This window comes from Oryx dammah, unplaced genomic scaffold (assembly GCF_014754425.2).
Source record: "Oryx dammah isolate SB20612 unplaced genomic scaffold, SCBI_Odam_1.1 HiC_scaffold_8, whole genome shotgun sequence".
Classification (NCBI taxonomy): domain Eukaryota; kingdom Metazoa; phylum Chordata; class Mammalia; order Artiodactyla; family Bovidae; genus Oryx; species Oryx dammah.
The window spans coordinates 8057390-8080129 of record NW_024070192.1 but is presented as its reverse complement, the minus strand read 5'-3'; the positions used below and the strand labels follow the sequence as shown (position 1 = coordinate 8080129).

Here is a 22740-nt window from a genome sequence, read left to right as displayed (position 1 = left end):
AGAGGTAGTTCGACTGGGCTGACCTTCCCAACATGGCGGATATCCGGCCTGTGTGAGGGCTGGCCCCGGAGACGCAGAGGCCAATGGCTTATCGCGAGAGGCCGGAGGGCGGGGAAGACAGCAGCCACTGGTCCAACCGGAGGCTCAGGAGGTGGTTACGGAGTGAATCTTCTGGAAGGCGACTTTAAAGGCGCCGGGCCGGAACGAAGGGCGTTTTGGTGCTGCCGTCGCCCGAGTCTGGGAGTGTGTGTGTGGGGAGAGGGGCGGCGCATTGGTGGCAGGAAGCGAGCTGCGCCGAGGTCGTCGCGGAACCAGCTGGTAGGATGAACCACAAGAGCAAGAAGCGGATCCGCGAGGCCAAGCGGAGTGCGCGGCCGGAGCTGAAGGACTCGTTGGACTGGACCCGGCACAACTACTACGAGAGCTTCCCACTGAACCCGGCGGCCGTGGCGGTGAGCGGGCCGCGATCGCGGGCCGGGCGGACCACGGGCATCCGCCGGGGGCTGTGCGCACCTCTCCCGGGACCGGGTTCCGATGGCCTTGCCCGCACCCCGCGGAGGTCGGGGTCGTCGGCGCCCGTTCCAGGGCGGGCCTCCTTTCTCCTCGCCGCAGCCGCGCCTGCCGGGGGCATCTGGAGCCCCACGCCCTTGACGCCCTCCACGAGGCCTGTCACCCCTGCACCCCTTTTGGGCAGCAGGGCCATAGGGAACCTGGGTGTTCAAGGCCACAAGTGGGAGACGCGAAACCCCGCTTCCTTGGTGGGATGGCGGTTTTGCTGTGCCCGAATGCACGCAAGTCCTTTCTCCTCCCTAAGAGGAGCCAGAACTAGAATCTGGCTCCTTGGGCATATGATTGCTAATTGGCTTTGGGGAACACCCTTACCTGCCACCGGGCTTTTCTCTCTCTCTCTCTTTTTAATTCGATGGGTCTTTTCTGATTCCCTCAGGACAATGTGGAAAGGGCAGACGCTTTACAACTGTCGGTGGAAGAATTTGTGGAGCGATATGAAAGACCATACAAGCCCGTGGTTCTGCTGAATGCCCAAGAGGGCTGGTCTGCGCAGGAGAAGTGGACTCTGGAGCGCCTCAAAAGGAAATACCGGAACCAGAAGTTCAAGTGTGGCGAGGACAACGACGGGTACTCGGTGAAGATGAAGATGAAATACTACATCGAGTACATGGAGAGCACCCGCGATGACAGCCCCCTTTACATCTTTGACAGCAGCTACGGGGAACACCCCAAAAGAAGGAAACTTTTGGAAGACTACAAGGTGCCCAAGTTTTTCACCGATGACCTTTTCCAGTACGCAGGGGAGAAGCGCAGGCCCCCTTACAGGTAAATACTGGGCAGTGATGTGGTTATAATCTTCTCTCTGGCAACTAATCTTTTTTCTGAAACAGTGAATGGTTCTGCCTTGGTTGCATATGGAACTTAGAGGGCTTCCCATACCTGCCCAGGGACTCCTGCCTGATGCTGCCTGGGCATCAGATTTCTGAAAGCTCCCCGACGTGATCCAAGCATGCAATCAAAGTTGAACCAGTGATCTGTAAGGGACATTTTATTTTACTTAAATATTTATTTATTTTGGCTGTGCCAGGTCTTGGTTGCGGCATGCAGGCTCTTTTAAGTGTGGCATGCAGGATTTAGTTCCCTTTTGTTGTTGTTTAGTCGCTCAGTCGTAGCCAACTTTTTTGCCACCCCAGGGACTGTAGTTCTCCAGGCTGCCCTGTCCATGGGATTTCCCAGAGGAAAATGCGGGAGTAGATTGCCATTTTCTACTCCAGGGGGTCATCTCAATCAAACCGCCATCTCCTGCATTAGAGGCGGATTCTCTACTGCTGAGCCAGCAAGGAAGCCCCTAGTTCCCTGACCAGGGATCAAACCTGGGCCCCCTCCATTGGGAGCTCGTAGTGTTAGCCACTGGACCATCGGGAAAGTCTCTGTAAGGGACATTTTAATAGCTAAAGTCCAGCAGTAGGCCACATCAGTGATTTTTCTGTTAGGGATCAGCCCATGTACAATTTACTCAGCATTTCTGTATATCAGAATTTGCATAGTTTTCAAAATAACATTTGTATAAAACTGAAAGCTGCTTTTGTGGCATGTATGTAGTTAAATTACACTGCACATCTTGGATGTTTCCATCCTTTAGGTGGTTTGTGATGGGGCCACCACGGTCCGGAACAGGAATCCACATCGACCCTCTGGGAACCAGTGCCTGGAATGCCTTAGTTCAGGGCCACAAGCGCTGGTGCCTGTTCCCTACCAGCACGCCTAGGGAGCTCATCAAGGTGACCCGAGAAGAAGGAGGGAACCAGCAAGATGAAGCTATTACCTGGTTTAACATCATCTATCCCCGGACGCAGCTTCCAACCTGGCCACCCGAATTCAAACCCCTGGAAATCTTACAGAAACCAGGAGAGACTGTTTTTGTACCAGGTATACTTTCTTTGATTTCAGTAATCTGTAATTTTGGAGCACAGTTTATACAGTGAGTCAAAGAAATCCCTCTGCATGCTGACTCTGGGTGAATTGACTGGGGCCTGCCTCTGGCTGTGACGTGTTGCTGTGTAATCACCTGCTCAGGGGGCTGCTGTCCAGCTTTCTTGTAGCCTGTGTGTATAATGACTATTGAAAAACTTCTTATCTGCTGGAGAGCCTATTCATTTTTATTCCTACTAGTTACCCAGTATCTTTGTGTGTGTTCAGTGACTTGTGCTTATTTCCATAAATGGGGTTTTTGACACAGTGTAGCACTGGGGGGATTGAGTCAGGAAACCGTTACTTAAAAGCCAAGAGGTGGGAAATCCCACACCTGAAAATTACGCTTTGTTTTGATAGGCTAAGTGTTAGAATTGAGGGTATTTAAGATATACACCCTCTTCCTAGGAACCGAAGAACTTGCTGCCTTTACAGTTTTGGTCACAGCTTTGGGTGGACAGGGCTGGACACATTTGTTCTGTAAAAGAGCCAGAGAAAAAATATTTTAGGCACTGCAGGCAGGATGGTTTCTGTCGGAAGTGCTCAGCTCTGCCCAGGGGGCAGGAAAGCAGGCGTGTCCAGGCTCCAGTGAAACTTTGCACAAGCAGGTGGTTGGTGGCTCCTGCCTCAGGAAGACCGCTAAGCACACCGGGTCCTGGCTGTCTTAAGACTCTCCCTTGTCGACAGGAATCCCCAGTTTCTGAAGTTTGTGTTACATGTTATGTGAAATTTGTGTTGTAGGGCGATTGTGTGTAGAGCCCATTCCTGTTTAACCATTTATTTGTTGGATTTCAGGAGGCTGGTGGCACGTTGTTCTCAATCTTGACACCACCATTGCCATCACCCAGAACTTTGCCAGCAGTACCAACTTCCCTGTTGTCTGGCACAAGACGGTAAGAGGGAGACCAAAGTTGTCAAGGAAATGGTATAGGTGAGAGACATTTTTGTTTTCTTATTTTTTGCTTTTGCTCCAACTTCTACCCCAGAGATACAATGGCAAGAGTCCACTGCTGCTATAACATGTGCTGAGTTTAAGTCAGGCCTGGGAAACACTGGGGCTGCAAAACCTCATGGGTAGAAGAGAGTGGGTCCAAGGTCAGGGCCAGTTCTCAGGATGCTTGCCAGCCTCGAGGTGACAGGCTCAGAATGCATGTTTGATCGAGGCCAGGCAGTCCCAACAAACATGGTCATAACTGGGATTGTTCCTCATTTTCTGTTTTCGTTTGTTTGTTTTTTTTTTTTTTCTCAAAGCTAGCTCTAGCAAAGAAAGCCATTTTTGTTTGGGTTTGATTTTGGTTGTTTTCTTTTCCTTATTCCAAAAGCTTTACCCCCATTTGAGCTTATTACCTTCAGTTCTCGTGAGTGAGGTGACTGCCCTGGAGACTTAGCTCCTCTGTTTATCCACAGAACAGATACAGCACGGGCAGCGGCAGTGCAAGCCACCCCCAGCCACCCCGTGCCACTGTGTCCCAACCCTGACCTGGAGGGACCAGCTCTCGGGGTAAGAGAGGGATCCCGGCTTGCTCAGTGCTCAGCCTCCCTGCTGAGAGGGCCAGCAAGGGTGGTGGCTTTGTTCTCCCCGGACTCTCGGGCGTCCGAGGCCCACTGACTCCATCCCTCAGGCCGCTGTGTGCTGCCATCTGGTCCTTCCGAAAGGCCTTCCCGAACAGTGTGTCTTTTGTCCCCGGTTGCAGTGGCCGCCAGACGAGGTCCCTAAGGGGCGGGCTGGCGGCTGCCCCTCAACAGTCCCGTCCAGCTTTACCTTCCAGTGAGGGGGGACCCTCTCTGTCACCCGACGCTTCTTACCTCTCACAAACCTCGTAGTTTCTGCTCTTAACAAATAGAACGTTAACCGAGCCCAGCTTCCATCACTGAGCACTGTGCTGTGGAAAGGAGAGGTTAAAAACATCAGCTAGGAAGGTGCAGGGAAGAGTACGAGGGAGAGAGACGGTTTCTCCTGAGACTGACTCAGGGACGTGCGGCCTCCTGTGGGCAGCACACGTGGCTTGTGAGCTCAGATAGCAGCAAGTTGTGTGCGGCTAGTTTTCCTTTCAGGAAAGCCTGACCAGCAGGGGGCTCTGTGCCGGGCCTGTGGATCCGTGTCTATCCTCAGCACCGTGCCGGCACGCCTAGCAGAGGCAGGGCTCAGCCCTGAGTCTGGGGCTCTGTGGGTGGCTGTCGCCGCACTGAGAGCACGTGTCTCGTCCCTCAGGATCTTGAAGCAGGAGCACCCAGAGTTGGCAGTCCTGGCTGACTCCGTCGACCTGCAGGAATCCACAGGGATCGCCTCCGACAGCTCCAGCGACTCCTCCAGCTCCTCCAGCTCCAGCTCGTCTGACTCAGACTCAGAGGTGAGGCTGCGCTCACTGTCCAGTCCTCCAGCGCAGGGCACCCTGGAAAAACCAGAGGGGACTTTGTGCCTCCTTCCCAGGAGGGAGAGGTGTTTCACCTTCTTTTTCCAAGAACTACAGCTGTCCCCAGTCCTTCTGTGGGGTAAAGTTTGCCCATTTTATAGCTCTGAAGTTGTTTATTAATCGTTAAAATAGTCACTGGGCTTCCCAGGTGGTGCTAGTGGTAAGGAACCTGCCTGCCAGTGCGGGAGACACGGGTTCGATACCTGGGTTGGAAAGATCCCCTCAACCCACTCTAGTATTCTTGCTGGAGAATGCCGTGGACAGAGGAAGCTGGCGGACTATGGTTCATAGGGTCGCAAAATGTCCGGGATGCCTGAAGCGACTTCACCTGCACGCACACATGCACGCAGAGTGGTCTCTAGGGGTGAGAAGTAGCTGAAGATTCGGTGAAGTAAATGATGCAGGATGACACAGCTGGGGACAGTGGGGTCGGGATTGAAAACTTCAAGCATTCTCCAGACTGAAAGCCCACGTTAGGAATTTCCGTGGATGGTAAATAATAAACCTAGAGGGAGTTGCCTGGTGTTCAGTGGTCAGGACTCTGCTTTCACTGCTGAGGGCCCAGGTTCAGTCCCTGGCTGCCTCCGACTGACGCCCTGTTTTTCTCCTTCCGCATCCAGTGCGAGTCTGGCTCTGAAGGCGAAGGCACGATGCACCGCAGGAAGAAGAGGCGGACATGCAGCATGGTCGGGAACGGGGACACCACCTCGCAGGATGACTGCGTGAGCAAAGAGCGCAGCTCCTCCAGGTGACCGCGCGTGGCTGTCGTCTGTGTGCGAGGTCGCGCCTGCAGCCTGCGGCAGGGCCCCGGGGCAGCCCCGTGGGTCCCGCAGACGGGGAGGGCCGGCGAAAGCCAGAGAATGAGGACCTTTAGGGCACGGGAGCCGTTCACTCAGTGTTTGCGACAGTAGCTTTCTTCTCTGCTACCAGTGCAAATGCACGTGGCTTGTTTTATGCATAAGGGTGAGGATCTGTGTGAATGGTGCCAAGGGAAACCTTGACGTTATTTAATAAAAGTTAAATTCATCTTATATCTTTGAAATTTTTTTTCCTGGAGAACACCAGAATCTCCTCTCATTGCTCTTCTTGCTGTGACCTTGGGAGAAAAGACTGACTCTGCTGGTGGGTGGTGGCTGCCCTCGATGGGGAAATGATGGTTCGTTATCGCAGTACAGGGGGAACGCTGAAAAGTTGTCCCCAAGCTTCTGAAGAGTCTGAGGCGTGGCCTCCTGCTTTTTCTCCCAGTTTGCCACTGCTCCATGGAGCACTTGCAGATTTTTTAAATAAAATCTCAATCATGTCTCCAGCGGGGTTTTGTTTTTGTGTTAAACCTGAGTGAGAATTCCCTGGTGGTCCAGTGGTTAGGACTCTGAGCTTTCACTGCCAAGGTTCTGGGTTCAGTCCCTGAACTTGGGGAACTTAGATCCCACAAGCCTAAACAAACTAAATTATTAATTAAAAAAAGAAAACCTCAATTGGATCTAAATAAGTTAAAACTTGAGATAAAATCAATAAGCTAACCTTTTTGCATGCCAGGCTCCCACTGAAGTGTGCAGACCCTGCCTGCGTCCCGGGTCTTTAAACCCCAGAGCCCTGTTGTCCACGTGCTGCTAGCTGAAGTGTCACTGGGGCGGCATTAAGAGGGATGGTTTCTGGGAAGACAGTGAAATCCTGAAGCTCTTGGGATTCTGTCCGAAGTCCCTGCCCACTGCAGCTGATGCCGCTGTTACGTTCTTTGTGTCTCCAAGCAGCCTGGCACTTGCTTCAATGTGACAGCAATGGAGGACCCACATTCCTCTCTGTCATCTCTTCCTCATTCTCTGGGGTCTGGTTGGCATCCCGTGGGAGCTGTTGGGGTGTCCTAAGCAGATGAATTGATCCCACTGGATCATGCAGTTCTCAGCCTTAGTTGTCCTTTCCAGCCTTAGATTTCTCTTCTTGCCTGGTTTCTATTGTTGTAGACTTTTATCTGCCCCTGGGGTATGACTTTGTATTCATGCTCTGTAAGGAAAGTCTTCAGAGAAGGCCCTGCCATTGTTTCAGCCGGGGCCCTGGGGGTTCTGCTTTTAACCTTTCCTTCCTTTGCAGCAGCCCTGCTGTCCACCTGCTGATCACCAGCGGTTGTACTTTCCTTGACAGGATTAGGGACACTTGTGGAGGCCGCGCTCACCCCTGAGCTGAAGCTCTCCCTGAGGGGGCTCCGTGGGAGCTGTTGGCAGCCACTCACCTGTCTTCCTGTCTTCTGCTCCTACCTTCTCCTTTGTCTTCTTTGAATTTGGATAATCCTCTCTGGCCCAAGCTCATGTCTCCAGTCAAATGCTGTTTTTTCTCTGCTAACTGAGACTAGATTGTCAAGAAGTTAAAAAAAATTCAGCACGCTCGGCGAAGCGCCGAAGGCCGCTGTGACGTCAGGTGAGAAGGTTCTGTGCTTCTTTAAAATCGCGCTGGTTGACCAACTGCAAGCCTGGAGGGCTGTGGTCCTTTGAATGCCTTGCCGCCTTGCTGGTGTTGGTGAGGGACTCCCACCATCCACACGTAGCCGGCTGCACGCAAGCAGAGATGCCAAGAGTGGTGAGTGGACTCTGAGTCCCGTGTGAACCAGTTATGGAAACGAAGGACCCCGAGAGCACTGCCTTCCTGTGTGCCATCATCCGTCCAGAAATGCAGTTGGCAGCAGAAACCCGGCCGGGGGCCAGCGCCACTCACTCACCCACTGCCTAGTGCGGTCTTAGTGTTCATCACCTTTTCTCTGTGGTCAGAGAGGCTGTGAGATTCCAAGGATATTTTCATGTGGTGTGTTTTGTGGGGGAAGGATGACACATCGGGCTTGTTGGGTTTATGATCAGGGTGGGAAGGGTGTTCAATGTGTTGTCATCACAAAACTGAAGTTATAAACAGGACCAGGTTCTTACAAATTTGTCCGTGTCTTTCCCACCACGTACATGACCCCTGAGTCAGAAGTTTTTCGCTCTCTTAAGAGGCTTCGTAATTAACAGCCTCATATCTTGGACCTGGAGACATTAGGTGGGCAATCCTGTTAGCAGCCAGGAATAAATGCAGAGGTGGTGCCTCCGGTCTTTGGGATCTGTTTAGGTTTCTAAATAACTCTGGTTTAAATAGTTAGAGGTTGACCAGCAGATTCCATCTCTTGCCCTCTCGATTCACCTGCTTGCCTTCATCTGTCTCCAAATTCAACTAAAGTGTTATAAAAATAAGAGGAGGCTGTCAGGACACATCCAATGACAATTTCCAGGTTGGACTGTGGGAGGGAAGGGCACTAGCAGGCGAAGGCAGAGGAGTCTCACCAGCGCCAGCAGGCACAGAGGAGTGGGCCGTCATCTGGAGTCCTACCCATTGGCTCTCAGAATCCTCCCTTAAAGTGGGTGTGATCAGGGAATCCTGTTTACTTGTCTACAGACCAGTCGTCCCTTCCTAACTCCCTGGGTTGGTCGTGTGGCTTTACTCTAGAAGGCTGGTCCCCTATTTTGTCTTTGCCCAAATTTCTGCATTCTGAAAGGGCAACTAAAACTCATGTGTGGATTGGATGGAACTTCTGCTCTTTTCCTAGTATCAGTCTACCTACTATCAGTCTACCTGCCCCCCGCTGCCCAACACACACACACACCCTCTGGCCCCCGGGCGTGTCTGTCCTGTGAGTGCTCGGTCACTGAGTGGTATCTGATGCTGTGACCCCTTGGACTGGAGCCCTCCAGGCTCCTCTGTCCGTGGGATTTCCCAGGCGAGAATACTGGAGTGGGGTACCATTCCCTTCTCCAGGGGAATCTTCCCAACCCAGGGACTGAACCCAAGTTTTCTGCGTTGCAGGCAGATTCTTTACCACTGAGCCACCAGGGAAGCCCGGGGAGTATCTCTAGGTGTGAGGAATCCAGACCCTGAAGGGATCATCCAGAGATCGCGTTCATATCTGAACGGCATTCCTCCTCCTTTTTAAAAAACTTTTCTTGACATCTTGAAAGTGCTTCTTTTTCCCCACAGTGTTGCTGCCGGGCTGTCACTCCCTTTCCTCTCCAATTCCTACCAGCTGCTTCTCCCTCAGCTTCAGTGTAAAGGATCAAACCGCCGGACAGGCCGCCTGCCGCCAGGGGGCGTGGTGAGCATGGTGAAGTAGAAGTTTGGTTGGAGAGCCTAGCCACCCATTTTTACTTCCCCAGATGCCAAAGGTAATTCCTGGTTAATAAACAACATCCAGAAATAAGAGATCCAGCCTGTGTGACAGGCCCACAGTCCCCTCTCCTGAAAGTGCCTGGGTGGCACAGGTTATGCCACTTGGTTCCCGCCACCCCGTGAAGGACTATGGGACCCTCCTTCACTGTCTTAGCCGGGTGAGTTTCAGCAGCTGCCTTTTACTGTCACTGTGCCAGGCAAACACACTGCTGTGGATGAAAAGTAGGGCCGAGGTGAGGAAAGAAAGCAGTGGAGTGTGGCCAGGTGGTCACTGAGGCAGGAAGTGGGGTCCAAGGGCCCATCTGTTCCGAAACCAACCCTTCTACCCACCTGGCATGAGCTGCTCCTTTGAGTGGTGTCAAGGACAGTAAGGAGAAAGATAAAACATTAAACTATTTTTAGAGGTTATTCTCTGAGATGACAACTGATGTTAAAACCAATAGCGGGGGGTTGGTGGGGGGGCTTCCCTGGTGGCCCAGTGGCTGTGCCACTGCACTCCCAATGCAGGGAGCCTGGGTTCAATCCCTGGTCAGGGTACTAGATCCCGACATACCGCCGCTAAAGATCATGTTTACCCCAAGAAGATCAAAGATCCCACGTGCTATAACTGAAACTCAGTGCAGCCAAATAAATAAATGTTAAAAAACCAACAAACTGGGTCCTAGAAGAAAGGCTCTAGACTAGTAACTACTGCAGAGGAGGATCGGGGTGGGTGAGACCAGAGTCGGGGACCCAGGACATCTGGGTCTGTGGAGACGAGGGAGGTCACGAAAGGCTTTACCATCAGCCCGAGGTCGCCAGTGTCGCACACTGGTAGGTGCCTCTGAGGTCCGTAGTGCCGTGATGTTGAAGGTGACTCCTGTGAGGGGAGAGCCACGAAAAACAGGAACATCGTTCACATTTTGCTTAGCTTGTAGATGCCCATTTGTTCATTATTAAAACATTCAACAAACGGAGCTCCAGGCTCTGTTCTAGGTGTTGGAGACGCCACAGGGACAAGCCCAGATCCCTGACCTCCTAGATCTTCACAGACTGTGAGGGTGCTGTTGTTCATAAGGGCTACGAATGGGTCAGGGCAGGGAGAACTGTACACGTCCATCTCCATGATCAGAAAAGCAAGTTTAGCCCTTTCTAAGTCCAAGTTAATGAGATCCTCATAAAGGAACATAATTCTAATTTTAGCTGTATTTTTAACTGAGGACACAGCTTCTTTGTAAATCAGCAAAAGGTATTTAAGGAGCAGCACAAAAATTGCTGGTACAAGTGCTTTACAAATTTTTTAGAGGTTCTGCCTCTATATACTTTAAGATGCTAGATAAGAGTTGGAGTGGAACAGGGGTTTTGTGGTAAATGTAAAAAGTACTGTTTAGGAAGTAGGCATTTAAGCACGCAGCCGTATATTTCTTGAACTGTATGTAGCGTTTCCACAAATAAGTGTTTTTGTCACGAGTACTGGGTCCTGCTGATGGCTCCACGTGGAGTCTGGTTTCTCCTCACTCCTGCCTCCCTAGCTGCTGTCACGATGATACATCAAAACTGCAGGAGCCCTCCCAGGATGGCTTTTAACTTTGTCTCATCTGTAGTTCAAGTTCAAAAACTTTGAACACCTCACCCCCATCCTCTGTTCTGGGAGCAGGAGAACTGACTTCGCCTGCTCTCTCCACGGGGACTGCACTACAGAGGAACTGGGACCATCTGCCGAGTACCTGGTGCCTCCTCAGTCGTTAAGTCAAGCACGCTGAGCGCCTGCTGTTTCTGCTTTAGTTTTTCCTGTGGGGACTGTCAACAAGTCCTGTGAGTGCTGGGGGACAGTCACCACTGGATTGGCATTTTTAACTTGGACTGCGATGAAACTTGTTCGTCATTTTAAATAAAGCAACTTGATTTGGAGTTGGGTTTTTTGCATTGTCTTGTCCTTGTTTTCATTGTTACTCATCTGAAAGTTAACAGAGTGTTCTGAGTTTGTCCGCACAAAAGGACCTCTTAAAAATACACTTGACCCTTGAACAACTCAGGGTTTAGGGGTACGATCCTCCCTATACACAGTGGAAAATTCAAGAAAAGCTGAGAGCCAGCCCTCCATATCCAAGTTTCACAGTTCTGCAGCCAGCCTCGGATTGCATAGTACTGCAGTTCCTGTTTAATGGAAAAATATCCGCATGTAAGTGGAACCATGCTCGTCAAACGCATGTTGTTTAAGAGTCAACCGTACACTTCAAAACAGAGGACACAGGTGACAAAAATAAGGCCCAAACACTTTGGGTGAAAGTCCCCCAGTAGTCGAAAGGTAGCCAGGAGAAGAACCTCATTCCACATTTCAGAGTAGTGGGCATTTTTATGAACCTCCGCTAAAATTCCCTTTGTGTGTCCCCCTAACGTTATGTGATGTTGCAGGATTAAGCTCACCCTGCTGTTGGAATCTTGTTTGTTGTAACTAGAGCTCAAGAGGAAGCTTAAGAGTGTTCTTGCATCTTCCTTTTAAAAAGAGCCACTGGGTGGGGCGGGCGATGGGTGGGTTGGACCTCATGGTCCAGTGGTTGAGGGCCTGGGTTCCATCCCTGGTTGGGGAAGTAGGCCTCACATGCTGCAACTAGGAGTCTCCATGCCACAACTAAAGAACCTGCAGCGAAGATTCAGCAAAGCCAAATGAATAAAAGTAAAATACATTTTTTAATTAAAAAAGAAGCATTCCTTCCAGGATCTTACATCAGCTATCAACTCAGACACTGCTTTTCCCAAAAAAGAATGCATTCTAAGCAAAAACCTGGGGGCTGGTTTTTTCAATATTAGTCCTATGCTTGGCATGGCACCTTACAAACTTTGTCCACTGTTTTTTTTTTTTTTTTTAAATAACTAGGGCAGGGTTTGGGAGTGCTAAGGGAAAAAGGTTTTCTGTTACATTTATCTCCAAGCTACACGGTTCAGTAACAGCCCTGGAAGGGTCTGGAGAAGCAAAAACGGTAGACGTCTTTTTTTTTCATTCCACCCTCTCCTACATTACAGAATTATTCAAAGAAGAAAGACTGTAGAGAAAGTCGAATTTGACCTTGAACCCGTCCTTAGGGGCAGCCTCCACACCCTGAGGCTGTGTGGAGGCCTGCTGGGTCCAGACCGGAATGGGGCATTCACGGGCCAGCACCTGGAAAAGTCCTCCGTGAGAATGGCCAAAGAGTAAAGCCACTGGCGATGGGTCTAGAAAGCGGCTGAAAGTAAGCAGAGCTGGTGTTCGGCTTTCATTGTCCTACAGCCTTTACCTTGCCCTCAGCATTCCCTGGCTGTGCTGTGCTTAGTCACTCAGTCGTGTCCTACTCTGTGCGACCCCATGGACTGTAACCTGCCAGACTCCTCTGTCCATGGGATTCTCCAGGCAAGAATACGGGAGAGGGTTGCCATACCCTTCTCAGGGGATCCTCCCGACCCAGGGATCGAACCCAGGTCTTCCGCATTGCGGGCAGATTCTTTACCGTTTGAGCCACCAGGGAAGCCCTAGCAATTCCAAAATGCTCAAAAGATTACTTGTGCGGGGCTAAAATGATGCCAAAAGGACCCCGGAATGCTGGGTATTTCACCCTAGTTTTAAAAAGAAGCCTAAGCCTAAAGTGTCGGGCCTACCTGGGTCTCAAGAGCGCTTCCCGATGGGCTCTTGTCCCCAGCATCTTGAGCCACCCGGGGATCGAGGAGGTCGGGGGCGGGCAGGGGGCGTGGCGCGGCGAGGACTCCGCCCCGGGGCGGGGCGCGGGCGGGGCGAGGCGGGCTCCCTCGGGGTCCCCGCGGGCGGGCACTCGGGTGGCCGCGGCGCGATGGAGGCGCCGGCCGAGCTGCTGGCCGCACTGCCCGCGCTGGCCACTGCGCTGGCCCTGCTGCTCGCGTGGCTGCTGGTGAGGCGCGGAGCGGCCGCGAGCCCGGACCCCCCGGAGCCCGCGCCCCCAGAGCCCGCTCCTCCGGCTGAGGCCAGCGTGAAGCCCGCGCCGCCCGGCCCCTGCGCCGCGGAGCCGGCGGCCGCGCCCGAGGGGCTGGGGGAGCCCGCGCGACCGGACGAGCCCGAGGCCGCGCCGGCGGAGGCGGAGGAGCAGGCCGCCGAGGAGAGGCAGGTACGGACCCGCCCTCCCGGGCGCCCCTTCCCACCCCGGGGCCCGGTTCCCCCCGCGATTCGGCACCCCCTGGCGCCCCCGGCCGAGCCGAGAATCGGGCCCCCAGCCTCGGGCCGAGCTGCCCCAAGAAGGGCAGAGCCGGCGATCGGCAGGAAGGGAAGGTCCCGGCGTGCAGACTCTCAGCCCTCCCTCGAAGTGTGGCAGAGCCTTGGAGTTGTGGGTTGTCGCCAGGCTGGCTTTCCTCTGCTTGGCCTCTCCTCCCCTGGCACGGGTCACACCCACCCCCCTCACACACACACACACACACACACACACACACACACCCCTCACCCTCCAGCCCACGGGATTTCAAACGCACGTGTATGTGGCTTGTTTCCAGGGCTTCAAGGATGGCGGTTGTCCTGATAGTAATATAATAAAATAGAAAACTTAAAGAAGGAAAACTGCGTTTTCTTTTTAGGCCAATTTGGAATTCGGATTCCTGAGCCATTTATGTGTGAAACCCATTGGGTGGGGCTGAAAGAAAAGTACGGGACCACTGCAGTCCTTTTTGTTGTCCTTTTCAAACTGCAGGGTGCTCTGCACACCTCACCTGGGCCTGCAGATAAGCCTGGCCAGTGTGCAGTGAGCAAGCAGGATAAAGTCTTCCTGCAGTGCAGCTGAGCACCCCCAAAGCCTACCCTCCTGATTCTGCTGTCCTTCAGCTCTGTCCTGACCCCTCAGTATTGCTTCAGAATAGCCAGAGAGGTAGTCCTTAGTAGAACTAAGAGCTTCAGGATCTTAGTTCCCCAACCAGGGATCGAACCTGGGCCCCCAGCAGTGGAAGCGCACACAGAGTCCTAACCACTGGACCACCAGGGAATTCCCCGATGTACCTCTTGACATTGGAAATCTACTTGCTAGCCGCACATTCCCAGGATTTCAGCTCCCTTGGACCTTGGGGCCAGTGCCAAGGGCCCAGAGCCTGATCAGAACGCCTTGTTCTGACTCCTAGGCTCCTTTCCTTGCGAGGGAGGCTGGCTGGGACGGTGGAAACCATGAGCAAGTGGTTTTGGTGCGTTGTCAGTGTGCCTGCAGTGCCCACTCTGAATTTTGCTGGACACAGTGGTTTATACTGGAGAGAACCCTTTGACGGGAGGAGGAGGCAGCAAGGCTGGGTGGAGGCATGCTGAGTAATTGTTCCAGACCCCCTGTGAGCAGGTGCTTTGCTTGACAAGAGGGTGACTAATTGTGTCATTAGAGTGTATTCTAACCAGCTTGAGCAGGGCTGCTGTATTCTTCCCAAGGAGCACAGAGGCCCTGCTGTTCTTGCTGCCCTCACCTGTGGTGTTGGCAGGTAGGGTTTGGACACGTGCTGATGTGTTAGCCTTGCTCCCGTGTTTAGGATTCTCTTGGGAACAGGAGACGCATAGGGGCTATCCTCAGGCTGCCACTTGTTCTCAATCGGCCATGCTCCTACAGTGAACACATTGGCCCCTTTTCATCCAGAGGCAGGTTCTGGACTGAAGTTTAAAATGTCCTTTATGGACTTCCCTGGTGGTCCAGTGGTTAAGACTCCACATTTCCTCTGCAGAAGCCTGGATTCAATCTCTGGTCGGGAAGCCAAGATCCCGCATGCCAGGCAGTGCACTCATGCGGTGCAGCCAAAAATTAATTAATGAAAAAATTTTTAAAGTCCTTTAGTAGTGCTCGGTCATCTCCTGATCTTCCAGATTACAGTGCTTCTGAAAGAAGTTTCTACAAGGCCTCTAGGCTGTCAGCAATATATCTAGGTAACGGGTTTCGTGGTGGCTTAAAAAGCAGCCGTATCTGCCTCTCCCTAGGAGAAACCAAGTCCTGTGAGGGTGAGTAGAGGCTCTGAAGGATGAGGCGCCTTATGGAGGCTCATGTGTTGGGCACAGACTCAGAGCTGAACCCAATGCACTGCCGGAGCGGATGACCGTGACAGCTGAGGCTTGCGTGTCCGTCCTTCGTCTCCACGTCCTGACCTGACATGATCCAGGCAACAGGAGAATTAAGTCTGTTTTCCTCCCTTGGAGGTCTTGCCCCTCCCTTTTGGGTTCAGGTCTCCAGCCTCTTCTGAGCTATCAAGCCCCTGTCGACTCCAACTGTGCATAAGGCCCGGGGCCAGGTGCTGGGGACACATATCAGCTGTTTCCGACTCCTCTGCCTTGTTGCCTGTGGGATTACCCTGGAAGAAGCTGCTAAGAAACTGTCCGGAAATGGACTTGGGCATTTTCAAGAGCGTGTCCCAGGGACTTCCCTGGTGGACCAGTAGCTGGGACTCCGAGCTCCCAATGCAGAGGGCCTGGATTGCATCCCTGGTCAGGGAACTGGATCCCACATGCTACAACTAGGAGTTCAAATGCTGCAACTAAGACCCAGTGCAGCTAAATAAATAAATATTAGGGGAGAAAAAGAGCAGGTCTCAGTACTTTCTCCTGATGACCGTGCTGCCCCGTCTTGGAGAGCAGGCCAGAAGGCCCGCCAGGAAAAGTAACTCATGTCTGGGTTTGGGGCTGCCGTCAGCCAGCCTCGGGTCTATCTGTCACTAAGGGAACGGTAGCAGTGGGAGAGCAGGCAGGCCCAGCCCCAGCCTGGCAGAGCAGCACTTAACTCACCTCTCCCCTCCCCCCTGCTTTTTCCATTAACCAAGCCCCTTCTAATCCAATCATCTTCCTTCCCAGCGAGGCCTGGGAGGCCCCCGGGCAGCTGCTGCCCAGGCTCACAAAGCTGATTATTGAGAAGCATCCAAAGCCCAGGGAAGCTGCCTTCCGCTGTGGCTGTGGGTCACGGGGAAGAGACCCCGAGGTGCAGGAGAATCGAGTCGCATGAAAGCCCTCGATGGGCTGGGAGGCTGAGCAACCGCTGAGGGAAAAGGGGTTAGATCAGGCAGGCTGGGGAGGCTGAGCGGAGAGCAGTGTCATTATTAAACTGCCTGTCATTTCTCTGAGGAATTAGTGTGGAAGTGTGCAGGGATGGAGGCGGGCATGCCCACCGTCACAGAGAATTATGGAGAATGATGTCAAGAACAAAAGCTGGTCCCTTGTAAGGCCAGGAAGCAGTGCTTTCCGGTGCTGAGGTCATTGTTGTTGTTCAGTCGATTCAGTCGTGTCCGACTCTTTGCGACCCCATGAACAGTAGCCCAGCAGGCTTCTCTGTCCATTGGATCTTCCAGGCAAGAATGCTGGAGTGGGTTGCCATTTCTTTCTCCAGGGGATCTTCCTGTTCCAGGGATCGAACCCATGTCTCCTGCATTGGCAGGCAGATTCTTCACCACTGAGCCACCTGGGAAGTCCACAAGGTACAGGTTAAGATTTAGGATTTGCCGACCTCTCGCCTAAAGGAGACGTGGATTCCAGCAGGGCTGTATCATAGGATGCCAAACAGTGGTCATAGACAGAGGATCAATGTCACTCAGTAGGAGTGGAGTCGAATCGCTCTGTCTGAGCCAGGACTCAGACATCCTGGTGCTCAGGCCCTCAATCGGCTCAGAAATGGAGAAGGGACTTCCTCTAAGGCTGCTGGCCAATGCAGACGCTTAGAGATTGAAGGAGACTAAGAGACAGGAAAGACAAATGAAATACCTGGCCCTTGATTGGATTCTGGATGGGGTGGGAAGCTATAAAGAATATTTTAGAGATAATTGGATCATGTTCCAAATGAATGATTTATTAGATCATTTTATTGTATCAATGCTAACTTTCTTGAGCATGATGCTGGCATTGTAATATAGAAAAATGTTCTTAGGAAGATGCATGCTGAAACATCTAGGGATAACATGTCATGATTCAGATAGTTACACACACACACACACACACAAGTCATGGATGTGTATGGAGAGAGAGTACAGAGATGGAAAAATGTTAACAATTGGTGAATCTAAGTGAAAGGGTATAGGAGAGTTCATTGTATTATTCTTCTCTGTAGGTTTGGGACTTTCCAACATCCAATGCTGGGAAAGAGGAACCTGACGGGGAGTTTCTCAGGAAAGGGCTTGGTGTTTCAGGCACTCTGAGGGTGCCGATTTGATTGAGCTGCACAGCCTCCTCTGTCTGCCCTCACCATGCAGCTGGGCCCCTGTTCGCCTTTCTGACATTATCTTGCTGTTGGGCCCATCTTGGTACCAGCCTTGTCACCACAGCTCTGTTCCCCAGGGAGCTGCAAAGCCCCTAGCCTTCTCAGAATGACCAAGAAGGTAAATCCCATCCCACATCGTCTGCCTGACCTTTGTTAATTGTTTTTCTTTATTGTATTTTCTTTTCTTTTTCTCTTTTGTGTCCTGAGCTTTGTGATGTCAATGTAGCCCCACTTTCTGTTCTCCTAACAGAAGTCCATTTAGTGGATGGCCAAACCGGTAGCTGGCAGTTGTTCTTACCGCTTTGAGTCTTGTCCTTTGGTCCTCTCAGGCTCCTATAACACAGAGTACTACTATAGATTGGACTTCACTGGCAGTCCATTGGCTAAGAATCCATGTTTCCACCACAGGCAGTACAGGTTCAATCCCTAGTCAGGAAACTAAAATCCCGAATGCCCTGTGGAGTGGCCAAAAAAAAAAAAAATCATTAAACAACAGACATTTATTTCTGCCAGTTCTGAAGACTGAGGAGTCCAAGATCAAGGTACCAGCAGATTCGGTTCCGGATAAGAACCCACTTCCCAGCTGGCCGACTGCTATGTCCTCACACAGCACAGAAAACAGTCAGGTGTCTTCCTTTTCTACTAAGGGCCTAATCTCATCATGGGGGACCCAAGGTCATGACCCCATTAAACCTAATTGCCTCTTGAAGGCCCCACCTCCAAGTAGGGGTTCAGAACTGGGGTTGGTTCATATGCTGAACAGCATATAAATTCTGGGGGATACAAAAACAGTCTGCAACGGATCTAGTGATTTTCTGGGGGTGGAGGGACAGAATCCAAATGTTAGCAAACTGGTAGACGTAAGTAAGGGGAAAAAGCTGAGCACAAGACAGGAATAATGGGACTTCCCCGGGGGTCCAGTGGCTAAGACTCCACATTCCCAACGCAAGGGGCCCAGGTTCCATTCTCGGTCAGGGAACTAGATCCCCCAGGCACAACGAAGATCAAAGATCCAGTATGCCACACGCAACTAAGACGTGGCACAGCCAAATAAATAAACATATATATTAAAAATTAAGAAAAAAAATCACGGGAATAGTCTCTTCACAATAATTACAACAATGTACATCAACAGAGGATGAGATGGTTGGATGGCATCACAGACTCAATGGACATGAGTCTGAGTAAACTCCAGGAGTTGGTGATGGACAAGGAAGCCTGGGGTGCTGCAGTCCATGGGGTCACAAAGAGTCGGACACGACTGAGCGACTGAACTGAACATCAACTAAACAAGATGACGCAGAGGGCTGTAAGCAGAGTTCCACATTTAGTTGTGTAAAAGGGTATGTTTTGTAAAGTTCTTTGAAAGTGAAAGTGAAAGTTGCTCAGTCCCATGGAACTCTTTACGACCTCACAGACTACAGTCTGCCAGACTCCTCTGTCCATGGGATTCTCCAGGCACGAATACTGGAGTGGGTAGCCATTCCCTTCTCCAGGGGATCTTCCCGACCCAGGGATCCCAGGTCTCCTGCGTTGCAGGCGGATTCTTTACTGTCCGAGCCACCAGAGAAGCCCAAAGTTCTTTAAGCCCATAATTTAATTTTTTTCATATGAGAAAGAAATTGGGGCTTTCCTAATAGCTAAATTTTGTTATTTCTTTCAGCGATAGAGTTTTGTTTGCATGTGGAAAATGTAGCTGTCAGTTTAAATTTTTCTGCTTAGTGGGAAAAATAAATTCCTAAAGAACATACCTTAAGGGGGAAAAAAAAAAAGTGCCTGGCTTCAAAGAGTTAGAAATAAAATATTGAGCGTGTTCACTTTTAGACAGCTTCTCTTCTGTAGCCCTTTCCTTCCCAGACTACAACGTGGGAGGGCTGAGACCAACTTAGACCTCCGGTGGACATTTTTTTCTGAGAAATGCCAAGTCCCTAGTGGCCAGAGCATTTCTGGAACAACCTGAGTCTGACCGCACTCGGTTTTGCCCTTGTTGAGGACAGATAAATGGAACAGGAGTCCAGAAACTCCTCCTATCGGGTCCTGATGCACAGACAGAGCCACTGGCTGTCCTTCTGATATCTCGCTGCTTGGTCCGAACCAAAAAGGAAGGCTGGGATGCTAATAGCAATCATTCCTTCTCTCTCACCAGGGAGGTGGGCACATGGGTCCCTTTCTCCTGGCTACAGTGAATAGCTAAAGAATAGCCAGTGAGATTGAATGGCCTGAAGGAAATCGAAATGCAAGAATTCAGGGAACTTGCTTATCTAGTATTTTTGCCTCTGAATAGCCTTGGAGACTTGGGGAAGCCATTTAACTTTGGGTATGAGTTTTCCTATCGACAAAACGGAGGGGTTGAGCTAAAAGGAGTTCTGCAATCCAGGACTGTTTTCTTTCTAGCCATCAGCTCTTGTTTCATGACCTGGGTAGCGAGCATGTGTGTGCGTGCGCACATGTGTTTATTTGGCAGTGTCGAGCCTTAGTTCTGGCGCTCAGAGTCTTTGTTGGTCGCGTGGGATCTTTGGTTGGTCACGTGGGATCTTTGGTTGCGGCACACAGACTCTCTAGTTGTGGCGTGTGGGCTCAGTCGTTGTAGCACTCGGCCTTACTTACTCTGCTGCATGGGGATCTTAGTTCCCTGACCAAGGATCGAACCCAAGTTCCCTGGCATTGCAAGGCGGCTTCTTAACCACTGGACCACCAGTGGTTGTCCCTGTTTAGTATTTTCAAGTTAGAAGTCCTTGCAGACATTGCTAACCATCTGGTTAACACAGCCCTGAACCTGGCCTCAGCAAGGGTCTAATTCTGTGACCTCGGCATTAACACTCTCCCGGCCAAGTTCTTACTTGCTGAACACTCAGAGTCTGAGATCAATCTCAGGACAAGAAAATACCTCTGGCCCAGTGGCCTCCTATGAAAATCAATAAGCCTACTATAGGGTCAGACAGTCCTTTTTCTTTATTCCTCATGATCTAAAACTGGTTTCCCTTCCTTGGGTAGAGATCTTAAATGCTGGCCATCTGTGTTCTGTTATTATCCTCGGAGTTAGTCATGTTCAAAATTCTTCAGCCTGGCTTTCCCCAACACAATGATCTCATTTCTTCTGACCCTCTCAGATTTGGTCAGTCTGATTTAGTCAGACTGATTTGATCAGTCCCTTGGTTTTCCTCCCTATCCTTGACCTTCTCTGTTAATCCTGAAATATAGAGATGAGAATTCAACCTAATTCTCACTGACTGAGGGTCTGGTAGATGCCTGATTGCTGCCTCAGGGTTTTTTTGTGTGGTTTTTTTTTTTTTAATGAAGCTTTTGATGTCCTCTAAATCCTATTTGTAGGAACAGTGCCAAAACCCGTTAATCTGATAGGATTGAATCTGGCAGGCTGATGTCTGAGCCAGACAGAGTGGCTTAGGGTTAGTGTTTGGGGCTTGTGAATGTGCCCTCAGTTGGGATCTGAGGTCAGAGTCCAGGATGGTCCTTTTAGTCTGGACGTTTGACCACACCAGCCTGCAGGCTGACTCCTGGTGCCCTGGGGCGATATGCAAGTTCTCAGTCTCACTCCCCTCTCTCCCAACCCCTGCCCTTTGAGTCCAAGGATTACCCGGTGCTTTCCTTTTACTAGAAAAGCTTGTGCTCATAATATCAAGTGGAGGACTCACATCTGGGCCCAGGCCACCCCTGCCACCTCCCAGAACACATTGGCCAACGTGGGCCTCCAGGTCAATAACTGCTGATGCAGGACTTCCCTGGTGGTCCAGTGGTTCAGAATTCACCTTCCACTGCACAGGGGGCTTGTGTTTTATCCCTGGTCAGGGAACCAAGATCCCACATGTGCCACAGGCAACTAGGGAACCCATGTGTGTGTGTGTGTGAGTCACTCAGTCATGTCCGACTGTTTGTGACCCTATGGACTATAGACCTCCAGGCTCCTCTGTCCGTGGAAACTTCCAGACAAGAATACTAGAGTGGGTTCCCATTTTCTTCTTCAGGAGATCTTCCCGACCCAAGAATCGAACCCAAGTCTCTTGTGTCTCCTGCATTGGCAGGCTGATTCTTTACCACTGTGCCCCCCCACACACACCACAGCAAAGACCCAGTGCAGTCAAAAGTTAAAGTTAATTAATTAATTTTAAAATAGCTGAGGATGTCAAAATATATACACCCAGCCCAGCACCATCCCAGTGGCCTCTTAGACTTCTCCCTTGCCCTCTCTAATGAGCACCACAGGTAGCAAATCCATTCTCCTGCGTAAAGCCCCTCAGTGGCTGATAGAATAATCCTCACCCTCTTCCCCGGGCCCCTGAGGCCCAGCAGGACCCCACCTCAGCCTTTTCTTCAGCCGCCCCCCTCTGCTCAGCCCAAGCACCAGGCCTGGCGGACCCTCCCCAACCTAGATCCTCATGGTTGCTCCTCCTCCCTTATCAAGTCTCTGGGTCCTTGACCACCTTGGCGGATATGAATTCCCCCAACACGTCACCCCATCCGGGCTCACTTCCTTCTCAGCACTCAGCACGGGCTGAGGTCATCTTTTGTTTCAGCCTGTGCCATCTGCCGCGGCGGAATGTCAGTGTGTGAGAACAGGGTCCGTGCCTGCCACATCCAGAGCCGCACCCCCAGCTCCTAAACAGACTTGGCAGACACTGGCACCCCCAAAGTACCTGCCGATTGAATAAGCTGCAATAATAACAAAAAGACAAGAAAACTCTGTCAGTTCTTGCTGACAGGCAGGCTCTGGGCAGAACCGCCCTGGGCAGCAGGAGTCTACTTCTCTATGTCCCCACGGCCTTGCGTGTCGCCTGCCTGCGGAGCATCCCTAAAGTCGTGTATTATGCTCCAAAGAGGCAGACGGCTCTGTAAGCTAGTGATCTCCCCGATGTAAGACAAGTTCAAACACAGACTGGACAACTAGCAATTCATCAAAGGTTTGATCCACGGGTGTTTTCTATTGGGTAGAAGCCACATTAAATCAGTGGCTTCCCAACATTTTTGATAGAGAGTTATTCATTTATTTTTTGCTATGCTAGGTCTCCCTTGCTGCACGGGGGCTTTCTCTTAGCTGTGGCGAGTGGGGGCTCCTCTCCGTTGCGGTGCACAGGCCTCTCTTGCTACAGGGCACAGGCCCTAGAGCTGGAGGCCTTCAGTAGCTGCGGCCCGTGGGCTTTGGAGCTTGGGCTCATTAGTTGTAACACATGACAGGCTTAGTTGCGCCATGGCTTGCGGGATCTTCCTGGACCAGGGGTCAAACCCTTGTCCCCTGCATTGGTAGGGGGATTCTTAACCACTAGACCACCAGGGAAGCCTGCCTTCTAAGATTTTTTAAAAGTCACAATACCTTTTACCCTCCTCAGTCTTATACAGACGGAAGTCCAGCACATGGAGGAAAAGTGGAGCTGCTCCGGGTGGGGGTGGGGGTGGTCTCAGCCCCTTGGCTCCTCCCTCTCCCCTGGCAGAGGTCCCTGCGGCAGTTCCACAGGGCTCCAGGGCTCAGCCGACCG

General features: G+C 51.5%; 2 protein-coding genes across 6 annotated transcripts in view; both read left to right on the top strand.

Moving 5' to 3' along the window:
* The first annotated feature begins 162 nt into the window (after positions 1-162).
* JMJD6 (jumonji domain containing 6, arginine demethylase and lysine hydroxylase) lies at positions 163-10976 on the top strand. Of its 5 annotated transcripts, none has more exons than XM_040244593.1 (8): positions 163-452; positions 947-1335; positions 2153-2439; positions 3277-3374; positions 3894-3982; positions 4694-4832; positions 5516-5643; positions 6984-8145. In XM_040244593.1, exons 1-8 carry the CDS (start codon positions 324-326, stop codon positions 7069-7071), a joined length of 1347 nt encoding a protein of 448 aa, XP_040100527.1. In that variant the 5' UTR covers positions 163-323; the 3' UTR covers positions 7072-8145. The 5 variants fall into 5 exon arrangements, 4 of the variants coding, with proteins under 4 accessions (XP_040100527.1, XP_040100529.1, XP_040100528.1 ...); XM_040244595.1 differs by having other exon boundaries at positions 168-452; positions 7035-8145; XR_005721724.1 differs by lacking the exon at positions 6984-8145 and having other exon boundaries at positions 179-452; positions 3277-3412; positions 3889-3982; positions 5516-6195.
* A 1881-nt stretch (positions 10977-12857) lies between these two features.
* The window catches only part of MXRA7 (matrix remodeling associated 7), a 31845-nt gene continuing 21962 nt past the window's right edge, over positions 12858-22740 (top strand). Inside the window, exon 1 of the mRNA XM_040244642.1 lies at positions 12858-13171. Within this exon, the coding sequence (XP_040100576.1) occupies positions 12881-13171 (291 nt within the window). The 5' untranslated portion in view covers positions 12858-12880. The remainder of the gene's footprint in view (positions 13172-22740) is intronic.